This window comes from Alexandromys fortis, unplaced genomic scaffold (genome assembly GCF_014885135.2).
Source record: "Alexandromys fortis isolate MF-2015 unplaced genomic scaffold, M_Fortis_MF-2015_v1.1 scaffold_90, whole genome shotgun sequence".
Classification (NCBI taxonomy): Eukaryota; Metazoa; Chordata; class Mammalia; order Rodentia; family Cricetidae; genus Alexandromys; species Alexandromys fortis.
Window position 1 is genome coordinate 6,849,812 of NW_026067985.1, and position 14,881 is coordinate 6,864,692.

The 14,881-nt window shown below is 45.3% G+C and overlaps 3 protein-coding genes across 11 annotated transcripts in view; 2 read left to right on the forward strand and 1 right to left on the reverse strand.

Moving 5' to 3' along the window:
• Window positions 1-984, forward strand: part of Naa25 (N-alpha-acetyltransferase 25, NatB auxiliary subunit) — a 52,774-nt gene extending 51,790 nt beyond the window's left edge. Inside the window, exon 23 of the mRNA XM_050158929.1 lies at window positions 237-984. Within this exon, the coding sequence (XP_050014886.1) occupies window positions 237-359 (123 nt within the window). The 3' untranslated portion in view covers window positions 360-984. The remainder of the gene's footprint in view (window positions 1-236) is intronic.
• Window positions 985-5,478: 4,494 nt separating this feature from the next.
• On the reverse strand, window positions 5,479-11,881 carry Erp29 (endoplasmic reticulum protein 29). The gene is made up of 3 exons (XM_050159136.1): window positions 11,645-11,881; window positions 7,841-7,979; window positions 5,479-6,264 (listed from the first exon to the last, which is right to left on the reverse strand). Exons 1-3 carry the CDS (start codon window positions 11,786-11,788, stop codon window positions 5,765-5,767), a joined length of 783 nt encoding a protein of 260 aa, XP_050015093.1. The 5' UTR covers window positions 11,789-11,881; the 3' UTR covers window positions 5,479-5,764.
• Window positions 11,882-12,047: 166 nt separating this feature from the next.
• The window catches only part of Tmem116 (transmembrane protein 116), a 61,331-nt gene continuing 58,497 nt past the window's right edge, over window positions 12,048-14,881 (forward strand). For 3 of the 9 annotated variants that reach the window (XM_050159128.1, XM_050159127.1, XM_050159131.1), the window contains exon 1: window positions 12,440-12,542. In XM_050159128.1, coding sequence (XP_050015085.1) covers window positions 12,540-12,542 — 3 coding nt within the window. In that variant the 5' untranslated portion in view covers window positions 12,440-12,539. Of the gene's footprint in view, window positions 12,190-12,431; window positions 12,543-14,881 lie in introns of those variants that run through there. The other 6 variants (XM_050159133.1, XM_050159135.1, XM_050159132.1 and 3 more) reach the window with 4 other exon arrangements.

The window sequence follows — 14,881 nt, forward strand, 5'->3', positions numbered from 1 at the left end:
GTCATAAAATACTAACAGTACTGTATCTGAGCTACAGCTACTCAGAATCCCATGTTTGTTGGCTTGGGACATACATACTTGTCATACCAGCCTGGGTCACATGTCCATATGAGTCACCTAATGCCCAAAATGGCTTTCCCCTTCCTTACATTAAAAATGACCTGGTGTTCTGGGTGAGGTCACTAGAAACCAAGTGAATGATTTCTGAGCAACACAAGTTATTGTTTCTGTTGTAGGAAGAAAGAAAATTTTCAAAGACTGTGCAGGGTAAAGTGCAGAGCAGTTACCTGCACTCACTTCTGGAAATTGGGGAGCTGCTGAGAAAAAGACTTGAGACCACAAAGAAACTAAAAATTTAAGGACGTATGAACCACGGGCACTGAAGACGCTACAGCAGAAGATGACACACCACCTTCCCCGGCAACAGCAACATCTGCTGGCCATTGTTTTCATCCAGATCTTCCTCACATGCATGAAGGACTTTGATCGTGAATTAATTTTTGAGGTATTAAAAATATACAACTGATTATAAATTATTGTATATAAACCAGAAGCAGGACCCACATCTGGGTTTACCACTCTTTATACCTGTTCATGTATACAGGACAGCAACAAGAGAACCCTACTTCCTTCCCATCACCAGAAATGTTTTTGGTGGGGTTTCTATACAAGCAGCAATAGAAATAAGTACAAAGCATTGACCTCAAAGCAGGTGATTTCTCTGTTATGCAGTGGAAGTTTGGATTTGGTACTGAGTCACAGGAGGCAAAAAGCAGATGCAGGAGCAGACATAGGAGCAGGACTCTTTCGTGGCAGCAGGTTCCTTATGAGGCTCCCACAGAACCAGGGTGGGTTCACAGAGGGTCAGGTGAGATGTAATGTGAGAACATGCTGCTGCAGGGCACCACACATGACCACAGGTGCTCAGTTTTGGCCTCATAGTCCTGAGAGCCAAAACGTCTCTAGCCCCGCTCCTGGGAGAGTTTAGCCTCGGGTCAGCGAGGAAGACTCTGAGTACAGTCCACCTTGCACTTCCTCAGCTGCTGAGACTTGTCCATTGGGCCTCTGGGAAAAGTGGGAAGAGCTGTTTAAAGAGCGGTGTTCAGGACTTGTGTGGGCCAAGCTGTCTGATACTTGTTTCCGTTGTTTGGAGTCCCATTCTGCAGCCGATTCATGAGTCACACACAGAGATATACATAGGTATAAAGGTGCTATGAAACAAAGATTTACTACTTTAGTGTTTGCAAGTGGGGAGTTTGGGACGGAAGGAGTTGTGTTCTATGAATTTAGCCTAGGTTTTAAGTTTTAGCTTGACAAAAGATAGTGTTTCCGTGGGCCTGATGTCCATCTACTTTGACACTTGGCAAATGGACCAGGATTTATTTCCTTTGTTCACCTGGAGGTTGGAGGTCTGGTCCCCAAGCCTGCAGCTTGAGAGGCTGCTCTGAGAGGATGAAGACTGCTCTTGTATGTCATGCTGAGCTCCTAACGACTCCTTTAGTAACTGTTGGTGTTTGAATCACCCTCGGTGTTCTCATTGCCTGTCATTTGACGTGTCAGTTAACTCTAAGGTGAAGAAATGGATCTGCTGAGTATTGGTCTTTCCCCGCACTGCTCCAGCAAAAGGTGACACCAGCTAAGGAAAGCTGGCAAAATCTTGGGTGTGAGGTTTGCATTTTATCATTTATCTTGACATTCTTAGATTCACAAATCAGCATAGTGGCTACTAATAGTTTAAATGTCTAAGAGAATCTGTAGAAACCACTTTCTTACTTGTAAGATGTGCTGGAAAGCCTAGACCACATAATTACACCAGAACATTTTTATAATATCACATGTTCCATCCCCAAAGAAAGGGCCTGCTGAGTAAGAGGAAGACTCTGAATCCGACTCCTTGAACATCAACATGTGGTCTTTTTCTGTAGCTATGGCCTGTGTCTTATGGGCTGGGTGGGCTTTTTTGCCTGTAGTGTTGCTCCTGAAATAATGTTTCTTGGGATATTCAAATTGTTGTATGTCTGTAGATATAGATGCTCTTTAAAACAGCTCTGTCAGCTGACCATGATCAGTTAGGTATGGACTGCACACTGGCTCTGGTTCTCAGGACATAGCTCTTCCCTCTAGTGGTCTATGCAGTCTTCTGCCCTGGACACCTGGGATCTCCACTGGTTTTACTGACAATAATGTCAAGTTGGAGCTGTGCTTCCTTTGTTACTTGCTGATTTTCTTACTAAATGTAGCATTTCAATTAGATCAAATTGTTACATTTGGAGATAATTGTAAAAAGAATGAAATTATGAAGAAATGGCCAATATCTTTTATCAGTTTGTTCTTTTGGAAGCTGTCATGCCTATAAATTGTGTACAGTTAAAGTATATATATATATATATATTCTTACTGAGTAAAAAGCACCCTCTCCCCACAGTTGTATGTCTTAATATCTGAGGAGATGCTCAGTGACCCGTTGCTGCTGCTGTTCTGGTTTATATGGGTTTTGTTCTGTTTTGTTTTTGTGTGGTAAATTGATATTTAAAAAACAAAAAACAACAACAAAAAATAACCACGACTACTGTTTACAGACTGAAAAATCACTGCTTTTTATACTACTGAGATCCTAAGTCAAGACTTTCCAAAGCAGGCGTTGGGTTCAAGTTACTCCTCTGCTGTGGACTGAGAGTCCTGTCGTGTCTCCACATAATGGAGAGTGTACACAAACCTAGGTGTGCTGCCATCGATTTTGTATATTTTCATAATTTTAATTGTTCAAAATTGCATTATATTTTGCAATCACCACGTTCAATCTGTATTTGTCTTTCATTTCAACTTTTTCAATATAAAAAGGGGTTCAGCTTATCTGCAGGCTTGTTGAAACTCTTTCTACTTTTTTGATGTGATTTATTGGTGTGGGAAATCTCTGCTCTTGAGAATTAAGTGAAGGCAGTAAATTGGCTTTAACTGTACAGGTTAATTTACATAAATGTTTTTATTTTTAGTTGGCACTTTTGCCTGGTTCATTTTTGTTCAGTCTTGAAAAAGTTAGAGATTACTAAGCAGTGTACCTCATCTCGATAGTACTGAATGTTATCCCGACTATGGGCTAGCCCGGGCTGGAGGCAGGAGGACCAGGTTAAAACTTTGTGCAGCTACAAGACACTGTCTTAAAAACAAACAAATGAAAATAAAAACCAAAAGACTAAAGGTCAAAACTAATCTTTGTGGCTTAACAATAGTGCCTTACACAATTCTATTTATTAGCTAACAGGTGTGTCTTAAGCTGTTGTGCTACATCTGTTAGTCACTGAGACCCTAAGTCCTAGTTGGAGGCTATGTGTGGTGTAGAAGATCCATCGTGTGTGATGGAAGTTATCAGTGTGTCTGGAGACCTGAATGAGTCAGAGTGCAATGGCCCCACCCACTTAGGATGGTCACTGGAAGGCTTCAGGCTGTCTGGAGATGCTGCTTGCTTAAAGGCACACTAACCATGCAGTATAAGCAGGAGCTGTTTTCCTGATTCCTTTTTTTTCCTGATAGCGTATGCCCTTAGCAGGTCTTGCCTGTTTCTTCAGGGAGGAATTTACTTTATCTGAACATTTTTTTCTTTAACAAAAAGAATCCTTGCCTGAACCTCTTTTCTAACATGATTCAACTTTGCAGGTGCTATTACTGATTGATGCCAACCTTACAGTGCTGAGTACACAGCGAGTCCTGTAATCACACAACGTTATTTTGGGCTTGCCATTGCAGTTCATGCTTGAGGGGCACAACTTTATGCAACATGTAGATTCTGTAGATGCCAGGGACATGCATAAGAGTTAAAAGCTAGATTCTTTGTGAGACAGTGCTTCTCTATACACCCATGGACTTTCTTGAATTGTCTCACTCCACCCTTTTTAATGGCATTCATTACTAAGAAATGCTCCTTAATTAAAAAGTTCCTCTTGACACTATTTGAGAAAATATGCGGGTTCTTTAGAATAAAGTTTGTTATGTTGGATCTATTGTTTACTGCATCAGATTATTGAAGAATTAATTCCCTTAAACAGAAACAACGCAGCTGTGTAACCAACCCTAAGACGCCAGACTCTAGGTAACCATCATTAGAGCATGCTTACTGCCCTGGGCCAGTGTTGCTGGACGGAGTCATCTGGCAGTATGAGGGGAGACTGCATTTCTGTGGTATCTCTCTTAAGCAGATTCAACTTGAAATAGACAAGGCAATTTAGTCCCCTTCCAGAGCACCTAAGGTTAGAAACCATAGCAACCAAGCTGAGTCCATCCTGAGAGGACCTAGGGTAGACTGCCACTGTCCCACTTCTTTTACAAAGGCTGAAGAGATTGGGTGCTCTGCTTTCTATAAAATTGCCAATATTTTGTCCTTTGGAGTTGGCCTGGCCTAGATAGGGGCATAAACTAGAACACCTCAGGCAAGTGTGTATTTCAGAAGCACCCAAAGAGATTAGAAAGAATTTTGATAAAAATGATATTAGCAGTTAGGGAGATGGCTTGCTCATTAGTTAAGAGCCCTCAGAGACCTGTGCTTGGTTCCCAGAACCTATAAAGTGGCTCACAACCATCTACCACTTTAGTTCCAGAAAACCCAACACCCTCTTCTGGCCTTTGTGGTCATTGCATGCACATTGTGCACATATATACTGCAGGCAAGCACTCAGAAATATAAAATTAGAAAAGTCATTGAAAATAAAAAGTACTAGATCCTTTAGATCCCAAGTTCATTGCCGAGAATGTCAGCCGTGAGCTGTGAGCAAGGGCACTTAGGGTTGGTTCACACCCAAGTACAAAGCAGCTGGATGTTTTGCTTGATCCAACTGAACACTGAGTGGAGTGGAATCAGGTTGTTTATTAAAAGTTGGTTTTGCCAGGCAGTGGTGGCGCACACCTGTAATCCCAGCACACAGGAGGCAGATCTGTCTGAGTTTAAGGGCAGTCTGATTTACAGTGAGTCCCAGGACAGCCAGAGCTGTAAGACAAAAAACCTTGACTCAAAAGCCAAAACCATAAAAATTTAGTGTTGACTGAGTAACTTACAGTAAGTGATACTGTTGGAAAGTAATTAATCATTTAAATCTTTGAATTGGAGTGATTGTTCATCTGGTTGTGTACCTTTTTTTTTTTTAATAGTCTCATGTACCCTAGGCTGGTCCTCAAATTCATTATGTAGCTGAAAGTGATCCTTGTACCTCTACTCTGTCAGATTACAGATGTGTGTCACCACATATGGCCTTGATTGTATAAATTCTAAAAAGAATGCATTAGTACAACTAAGAACTTGCTCTGTAGAAAGAAAGCATGATAGACTACAGAGGGCATAAAGTCAGAGGGCAGACAGCATCCTTTGCCTCACATTCACGATTCTCCAGAGTGATGCCTGGTGCAGGGCAGAGTTCCCGATAGAAAGAAATCCTCAATAGCTGAGACTCAAATTATAGGCCAAAAAAGTACAATCTGAAAAGAAAGCCATCTAACCAAAACAAGACTTTTATTTGTTCAGCATTAACTCCTCTGTAGCACCAGTTCCTCTGCTGGGGCAGCTCACCAGCCTTGACAGGCTCTCCACACACACACTGGCTTCTAGGGATGTCCTAAGCATGATCTCAGCAACATGAATGTCCAGGCATATTCAGGGTTCAGGTTTCTGGCTCAGGACTGCTTTGTTCCACAACCTTGTACTCCATAGGGGCCTCACAGCCAGCAGGTGGCTCTCCCTTTCCCAACCCCAGCAAACCCTGGAAACCCTTGTGCCCTGTCACAGCTCCTCCTTGTCAGCCCCCTTCTTCCGGAAGGCGGTCAGGATGTTTAAGCTCTTGTGCAGCTCTTCTTTTTTGCTGTCGCTCATCTTGTTCTCAATTAGCTTGCTGATCCGAGTCATTTCTGAGGCTGGGAAGTCTTCACCTTGGTCCAAGATTTTCCCCATGATCTTCAGGTACTGGCCGGCCCACTTCTTCTCTGTCTCCTTCACACCTGAGAGGCCATCCTGCCCCTTTTTCAAGATGGCCTGGCGGGCCTCTATGCTGGAAGCCTTGATGAACTCGCCCGCCAGGGCATCGTAGGCAGGCAGGCAACCAGGCATGCCTAAGTAGACCCCCTGACCCTTTAGCCAGCGCTGGATAGCGCCAACCTTAATTGCCCCACTGTATGGGACAGGATTCTCAAAGTCCCCATCCCGAAAGAGGTAGAAGACTGGGTAATTCTCTTTGTCCAGCTTATATTTCTCACTCAGCTCCATGTTCAGCTTATCACCATAGTCTGTGAATAGACACCAAACATGAGGAACTAGAAGAACATTGCTACGGGGCCTGCTGAGTAGATGGAGAAATTGAAAGATTGGCTGTACACAGTCTAGTGTGAAGTTTCACCAGTCCTGTGTCTAAATTTTTTCCCAACATGCCTTAGCTTTGTAGCTTTACTGTGTCATTCACTGACTCTTTTTTTGGGGGGGTATTTATTTTTGTTTTTGGGGAAACATTGATCTTCTGAATATTGTATCCACTCTGTGCTAGAACCTGTTATGTGTGTGAGGGCCTAGTCACAGTTCAGATGTCAAGCTCTGGTGCTACATTCACAGTATCTTAATAAAATAACTCGTATCTTAACAAATAGTTTGGGGGTGAGGAAGCCCATGATCCACACTATGAACACAACTGGAATCAGCCACATAAAGATCTGGGTAGGGACTGAACTTGGGGGTTCATGAGCTACATATGCTACCCTGACTGTAGCATTATAGAAAAGGAGAGCATTTAGTGAACGCAGACCCTGCCTCACCAAAACTGGAAGAAGACCAGTGAGGAAACACGTCATGTGGAGGAATGAAGGGCTCGCTATGTGGTGGCTCTGACACTGCCCCCAGTGGGCCTAGTGGTCTCCAAGGCTAAAGGATGGTGATGGCTGCCAGGAGCTCCTCCTAGTCTTTTTAAAAAATGATTTATTTTTACTTTATGTGCATTGGTGTTTTGACTGTATATATATCTCAGGTGTCAAATCACTTGGAGCTGAATTACAGACAGTTGGGAGCTGCCATGTGGATGCCTGAAATTGAACCCAGATCCTCTGGATGAGCAGTCAGTGCTCTTAATTGCTGAGCCATCTCTCCAGCCCCCTAGGTCTGGCATTTAACTGCACCATTAAGTCTTGCGCATAGGTCCACTGGTCTGAGACACAGGTGATAGTTCCATAGTACTTCTTTCAGAGAGGTATTGGGACAGAACTCATGGAAAGCAGCACAGTGGCCTGGCACATAGTAGATACAGGATGAAAGCTGGCTCTGTTGCAGTTATTATTCACCAAGCTCTGAGGGAACTGACTGGAAATTGAGTAAACTCACCACTAATTGCCCTGGAGAAGTGTTCTAGCCAGCTCTACTGCTACCAGACTGCCGGAAATTCTCTAGGACCTCCCAGGTGGAAGTACGGATCTTCCCAAATAAGGTGATGATACCACATTTAAGATAGGGCTGAGATTCAGTGCCTGCAGACCTCTGGACTATAACCACTAGAGATGCTGGTGACTATGGCTGTAGAGACTGCCCATCGATTAGTGCTGGCACTGGCTCATTTCAGGAGGTGCTCAGTTCTTAAGGGAAGTCAGAGAGGTGAAGGTTTGGGAAGAGGAGTTGTTCCTTCAGGCAGCTATAGGATCATCTCTGGTTCCATGGGCAGCACCTGCTCCGCTTAAGCTTGCTGCAGGCACTATGTCCTGACAGACTTTAACCAATTTCTCTAAGTGAATGGCTCAGGGGCATTACTCCCCCACCCACCAGGGAAATGAGCCCCACCTTCCCTCATCCCAAGCCCCTCCCCAGTCATCCTGGACTTGTCCGTACCTGAGATCCCCACCTCTGCCACCAAAAGATCATCGCTGGAGGCCGAATTCTCAGCCAGCCGTTTGAATTCGTCCTGCTTCTCACCGTAGGGGTACTGGGTGTCGAACTTCACCAAGACAAACTTGCTTTTGGGGATGACCTGTGGGCGCATAGAGCTGAGCAAGTCAGGTGTTCAGGGACTTCTAGGGATAATTCCCCTTCCCAAGGGACCCCTGTTTAAGAAACAGTGGAAATGAGCCTACACGGGAGACAAGCTGTGTGAATGCACTGATTCCCCCAAAGCTTAAAATATGATTCCTTTGTGGGTATCACACCGGGTGTGCATGTGTTCACACCCACAAAAGATAGAATACTGCATAAATACCTGAGGCCTTCCCTTCCAGTGTCTTTGAACAATGCCAAGGAAACATTGGCACCCACTGCTGTCCTCTGACATCTCAGGGGGTCTTTGTCAGTAAACACCAAATACTCAGGATGCTTTGGCCATAGAGGCCAGAGTTTGAACTGAACTGAGCAATTTCAGGTCAGAAGGTTGATGAAGAGGTCCATGGACTTGAGTCCATGCCATCTCCTAAGACCAGCATTCCCTTTAGCTACATCTGTCTTAAACTGTCAAAGCCAGAATTTTAATTGTGGTAGTTAATTTAATGAAGTGGATCTGTCTGTCTCTGCCTCCTGAGTGCTGGGAATAAAAGCGTTGACATACATGTTATGTTTGAGCACACAAAATTCCATTCCTTTTGGTTTGCTGGGAATGGAGCTTCAGGGAATCATAATGGTCAGTCTACATTTAACTTACTGATGAGCCCAAGACTTCCTTTTGGTGGCTTTGTTCAATGTATACATTTTATCTAATTACCTTTGGTCAGTAATACTGCCTACCCATCTTCAAATTAAAAAACAACTTATTTTTATTATTTTTAGTTATGTATGTGTGGCTATGTGCATCTGAGTACAGGTACCCAAGAAGGCCAGAAAAGGATGCCTGATCAACCTCGAGCTAGAGAATGACAGGCTGTAAGCTGCCTGACATGGATGCAAGAGCAGTGTTTGTTCTCAACCACTAAGCCCTCTTTCCAGCCTCCTCCATCAGCCTTTCCGCAGTCCCAAACTGTCATATTTCCATCACAGGCAATCGCTGGTAGTGAAAAGGCCTTATTATTTTTAACATTCACTTTATTTTACCTATTTAAGGATATTAAAACTGCCTAGGGACATCAAAGACAGAAACCATCGGGAACAGGTCACTGACACTAAAAAGTCAGAGCTCCAAGGGCCCAGCAGCAGGGAAGACTGAAAATATAAATCGGCTCATATCCCCATGGCCCAGCTGCCCTTGTTTCTCACTAGTCCCACTCTGCTGCCTGGAAAGCCTCTTCATCTGCCTCTGTCATTCCAGGGTCAGTTTAAATGTCCCCTTCTAGTGAATAGTAAGATCCAATCTCCTATTACTTCATTTCCTTAACCCTCTCCCATCTCACAATGAAACCTTATTATTTGCTCATTTTCTGTCTTTCCCACTTGGATTTCTAAGGATAAGGACCATGCCCCTGTTCTTGTACACTCCCAGTGTTTGACTTATGGCAGACACACTGAAAAATGTTCTGAAGAGAGCTCTCACAGGCTTGGGGAGCTGATGCTGCGTGGCTGTGAATCAAGGTGAGTAGAAGCGGGATGGTGTTTCAAAAGCACAGCACAGGCTTCCCTGCCAGGGGACCTCATTTAGAATACCGAATACCAATAATCATAGGGTGGCTGGACACTGGAGTAGAAAGGAGATTTAGCTAACAGGATGCAGTAGTGCTGTTATGTATGTGTTATGTGTGTGGGAGTCAGTTCTCTTCTTTCACCAACTCTAGTGGTCAGGCTTGGTCAAGTGCCTTCCTGCTGAGTCATCTTATGGCCCCTTCACTGGGATTTTTAAAACAAGATCTCATCAAGTTACCCATACTGGCCTTGGACTCATGACCTTTCTGCCTCTGCCTCATCAGTTCTGTGTGTTGACACCTTTGCCTGGCTGGCTTTGTTTATTTATTTGTTCGCTATATAAGAAGCTGTTAAAAGCCCATCATGTCCCAGACATCATTCTAAATGAACACAGCAATGAACAGCATAGGGGCTTTCATCTAATGAAGCCTTTTAGTGATGGTCAAAAATAACACTGAAGAAAACCCATTCTAGTTGGAAATCACTGAAAGACAAAACATGTAACAAGATTCCTGGCAAAAATTTGGAAGCAATAGAGGAGGCACCTGTTGATTGATGTGAAGACAACATACCAGATCCACTGTCAGATGCTCAATGAATAATCTGGTGTGCCGTGTAGAGAGTCAGAGAAACAGATCAGCTGCTTCATATGCTTGTAATGTTCTATGGGAGATTTGAAACTGACAAGTTTAAAGAAAATAGTGACGGAGCAACAGGAATGAATGAGGGGGACCGTCACGGGGGGCCCAAGAAAGCAAGGCAAGGCCCCAAGCGGGTAATATTTAACCTAAGACCGAATAATGTGAAGTAACTTGTTTCAAAGACTGGCAAGGAGTGTTCCAGTCACAAGGAACAGTGCCGAAGTCCTAACAGCTGTGAGCTAGGAAGTCAGGCTTGTACTGGCTGGAGAGATTGGACAAGGGGGCAAATGGCTAGGAAGTGAGTGGTAAGAAGGGCATTCTATTGTGGAATCTCGAGGTGCAGTCAGGGGCCATTGGGGTTCCAGTGATGAGGGCAGGGAGGCAGTTGGTAAAGATGGTGAACACTGACCGGTTGGTTAAACTTAGGGTGCTAAATGCCTTGTTCACACTTGGACCGCTGTATCGAGAGTAGATTGCTATATAAGGTTGAGTGGGTGATTAATAATATGGCAGACATTTTTTAATTCCTAAGGACAACATTGAATAGGCTACATGTGCAGGATCCTTTTCAAACAGCAACCCTGTCCAAAACGGACGTGTCCAACCACTCGAGACAGGCTCATTTAGTTCTCTTTTGATTTTCAGTTCCTCACTATGAAAACAAAATAAGAAAATGACTACTTCTCTCCACACTTAGATTGCCCAATAGAGGAAGTGAGAACTGCTGGGGTCTGGGACAGATGCGCGAGGAAAAGGTTGGGTGCACACCGTCCACTGCATTCAGCCTCCAACATTGCCACCATTCATTTACCCAGACCTGGATACCACATTTGGGGGAGGGGGGGGACCCTAGGACTAATGGCGCTTCTTCCGTGCTTTGACCTGGTTTTTATTCATTTCTTTCTCTGCCCGAACATGCTTTCTACAGGTGTCAGAAGTGCACCTTTTTAACCCTTGCACTTTGTAGGGGTCCGCGCTCTATCATATGGTTTGCACACTGGCACATCAAGCAGGCATCCATCCTCAGTCAGAGAAGAGGGGGAGCACACTTGCATGTTAACGTTAATTTTCTTCGCCACCCCCACCCATCAAGGAGCCCAAGAGCGTCGACCTCGCCCCGCCCTTCAATCTTCCACTTGGGACTCGTGGATTGGATCGTTCCCGGCATTGTCTTTTCCCTATAGATAAAGGGAAGGAACATTTAGGTCCCTTGACTGCATAGCTCTTTTGTAGAAGGAGGTAGCGAGTAGCCGGCTTGCAAAGCAAAGACAAGGGTTCCGAGTGATTAGCGTGCGCCCTTATTCTGCCAACATTGGGCCTATAGGATGGTGGGATATCTAGGGATGGTCCCTATAGAGTGCCTGCTTGCCACCCCTCGGGGACCAACGTCCTCATGAGCGCACGCGCCCACGGGAGTCTAGCTGCACCTGCGCACGACTCCCCCAGTCCTCATTACCTTGTAGAAAGTGACTGTGTCCAAGGGAAGGGCGCCCTTCGTGTGCAGGCCGCTGCCGCCATGAGGAGCAGAGAGGAGCAACAGGCCCAGGAGAATAGACAGCAGTGGGGAGAGGGAAACGGCGCCAGGGACCGCGGCAGCCATCACAGCAGATTACGGGAGCCGGAGATGAGAGACGCGGCCGAGCGCTCCGAGTGAGCTCTCACGTCACTTGGAGGGCGGTCTCGGAGCGCGCAGGCGCACACGTGGCCACTCCAGGCGGCTAGAGCTCCCTTTAGGATGGAAGGGAATGGGCCGCTTGAGGGGCGGGGCAACGAGAGACAACTGCGCATGCGTGACCCGCGAAGCTCAGGGACGCGGTCAAGTGACGGATGAGACGCTGACGTGAGACTGGCTAGGCTGGCTCTTCTCGGGTGAGGAGAGGCGCGAAGCGAAGCTTCAACAGTTCCCGTGCTGCCTTCTCTCGCCTTGGAAGATGAGGCGGCTGTCCCTACCTTGCCTGCGCTGGGGCGTCATGCTGTCTGTTGGAACCCGCCGTCTCCTTGGTTAGTCACCTGTGTGTCACTGGTAGTCGTCGTCCTCCCCGTGTAGGCCACAGGCCCCTTAGGCTGCAGCCCTGGTCAGGCCCACCGGGTACTTAGGTGCTGTGGCCCTCCCTACCCCAGAAGCTCGGGGAAAGGCCTGTTGGTATCCTGCTTGTGGTCAGGTGTGGCAAGAGCGTGCTCGGATGTATAGTGAGAAAACAAGCATTCGTTTTGAGTGGCTATCTTATCCCCCTTCCCCCCAGAGTTCCATCCTCGGCACTCACGGAAAAAGCCGGATCTGGGCCTGGTGTGTTGGCACGCATCTTCAATCACAGGCTGGTGAACCTGAATTCAAGGTCAGCCTGGGCCACATGGTGAGTTCTAGGCCATCCAGAGTAAACCTAGTGAGATCCTGTTTTGTTTTGTTTTTTTTTTTTTTTTTAAAAAAAAAAAACAAAGCAAAACAAAAAAGCTGTGGCACACTTAGCAGTACTGGGTAGGCAGAGACAGGAAGGTTCCCAAATCAAGCCTAGTTGAATCAGTGAGTTCCAGATTAAGAGAGCTTTTCAAAAAAGATGGTTGTATCATTGAGGAAGACAGCGAGGTTGGCCACTGGCCTCTACATACATACATGGACATTCACACACACACACACCATATATCCCTGGGAATTCAGCTCAGCAAGTGCTTTAGTATGGGGAATGAACCATATTACCAGCCACACCCCCTTTTTTGAGGCAAGATCTCTGTGTAGCCTGGGCTGCATTCTAGTTGAGAATCCTCCTACCGTGGCCTCCCACGTACTGTGTCCATCACCACACCTAGCTAATGTAGTAAATTTTTACAATTGTATGTTGCTTGGCATCTATGTTGACCATAAATTGTACTTTCTCATGCTAGAAATAGGGTTTAGTAGTCACTTCTAAAAAGTTTTATTTATTTTATGCACATGAATGTTATAGTTGACTGTATGTGTATGTACCGTGTTTGTGCCTGGTGCCAGAGAAGGCCAAAAGGATGTGTTGGCTGTGAAACCACAGTTAGGTATGGTTTTAAGCCTCCATGTGGATGTTGGGAATTAAGCCCTGGTCCTCTAAGAGAGCAGCCAAGTGTTGTAGGGGTTTCTGTCCTGCCCAGTTCCCACAATCATTAAGTCCCAAAGAAATCACACAGAGGTCTACATTAGTTATAGACCCATAACTAATATATAGTTATAGATTGGCCCATTAGCTCAGGCTTCTTATTAACTCATAACTTATATAGCCCATTATTAGCCCATTATTCTTATCTGTGTTAGCCATGTGTACCTTATTCAGCGAGGCAGTCACATCTTGCTTCTTCTGTGGTCGGGTCAGGACTGTGGAGGAATAGGCCTCCTTTCCAGCATTCTCCTATTCTCCTTGACCCACCTTTACTTCCTGTCTGGTTGTCCCGCCTATAATTCCTGCCTGGCTACTGCCCAATCAGCGTTTATTTAAAATATAATTGCCATAATACAGACCATGGACCCACACCAGGCAAGTGCTCTTAACCACTGAGCCCGCTCTGCAGCTCTCCTTCAGGAGTCCGTCTTCCTCTCCTACTCTCGATCTCCTGTTATTTTTCTGCGTATGGATTTTTGTTTGTGTATATGTCAGTGTACTATGTGAATACCATGTATATACTGAGGACGCCAGAAGAGGCCATCATATCCCCCTGGGACTGGAGTTACAGACAGTTGTAAGCTGCTCTGTGGGTGCTGGTAATCGAACCCAGGTCCTCTGGAAGAGCAACTAGTGCTCTTACCCCCCTGAATCATCTCTCCAGCCACTCAGTGGTTTTCAGCATGGTGGTTCTACACTTGCTGCCCAATGCCCACCCCTCTAATAGACAGCTAGCTACCCTCCATTTGACTGGCCATGCTTACCTTCATATCACACTGAACGCTCAGTCACAGTGTGACTTGCTGGGATTCATGCCTACTTACTCTAAGCCTACCCAGGAAACTCTCCCCAGGAAACATATTTGGACATTGCTGTGTCCTAAGAAAGACCTATGTCTTCCTCACTTACACGTCTTGAATTCTGTGTGAAGTCTCCAGGGCTGCCATCTCCCCAGTCCATATTAAAATCTTTAATCCTATTTCATCTCTTTCCTAATCACTGCAAGGGTATTTATACACCTTAAAAGATACTGTATTAAAAGTCAGTCCTGCTTAGAAGTGTCAGAATTGTATCCTGAAGATGATTTAGAGCATGACCTTGAAAGGGAGGAAGCATTGGTTAAGCAGTGACCAGTCAGTGGCCAGGAATCTGTGAAATGGCAAACTAGGGAGCAAAATAAAGACTCACTAATCTAAAGGGTTTAGAGCCACCAGAGATTTTAACTGGAATGTTGTCAGATTTGTGTGTGAAAATATCACCCAAGCATGGAGGGAAAACTGGGCATGGAAGGACACACCTTTAATCCTAATCTGGTTTAATCTTCCTGGGAAGGAGAGCAATGGGGACTGGAAAAAAATCTCAGGAAGAGTTTGGACTAAACAGTGTCTTAGTCGTGGATTAAGTTGTGTGCCTCATGTGCACTCTGATTGCATTTGGAGAGGTAGTTATTATAATACTTACAGAAATAATTAAAACTAAATGAAATCATACAGGTGGGCCCCAACCCAAGGGGCCTGATGCTCCTTTAAGAAAAAAGAGATTACAAGCCGGGCAGTGGAGGCACACGCCTT

Coding starts and splice junctions, on each gene's coding strand:
- Erp29 (XM_050159136.1), bottom strand. CDS start 11,788: ATGGCTGCCGCGGTCCCTGGCGCCGTTTCCCTCTCCCCACTGCTGTCT. Junction 7,980..11,644: donor ACACAGTCACTTTCTACAAG/GTAATGAGGACT, acceptor ATGCGCCCACAG/GTCATCCCCAAAAGCAAGTT. Junction 6,265..7,840: donor GGCAGAGGTGGGGATCTCAG/GTACGGACAAGT, acceptor GTCTATTCACAG/ACTATGGTGATAAGCTGAAC.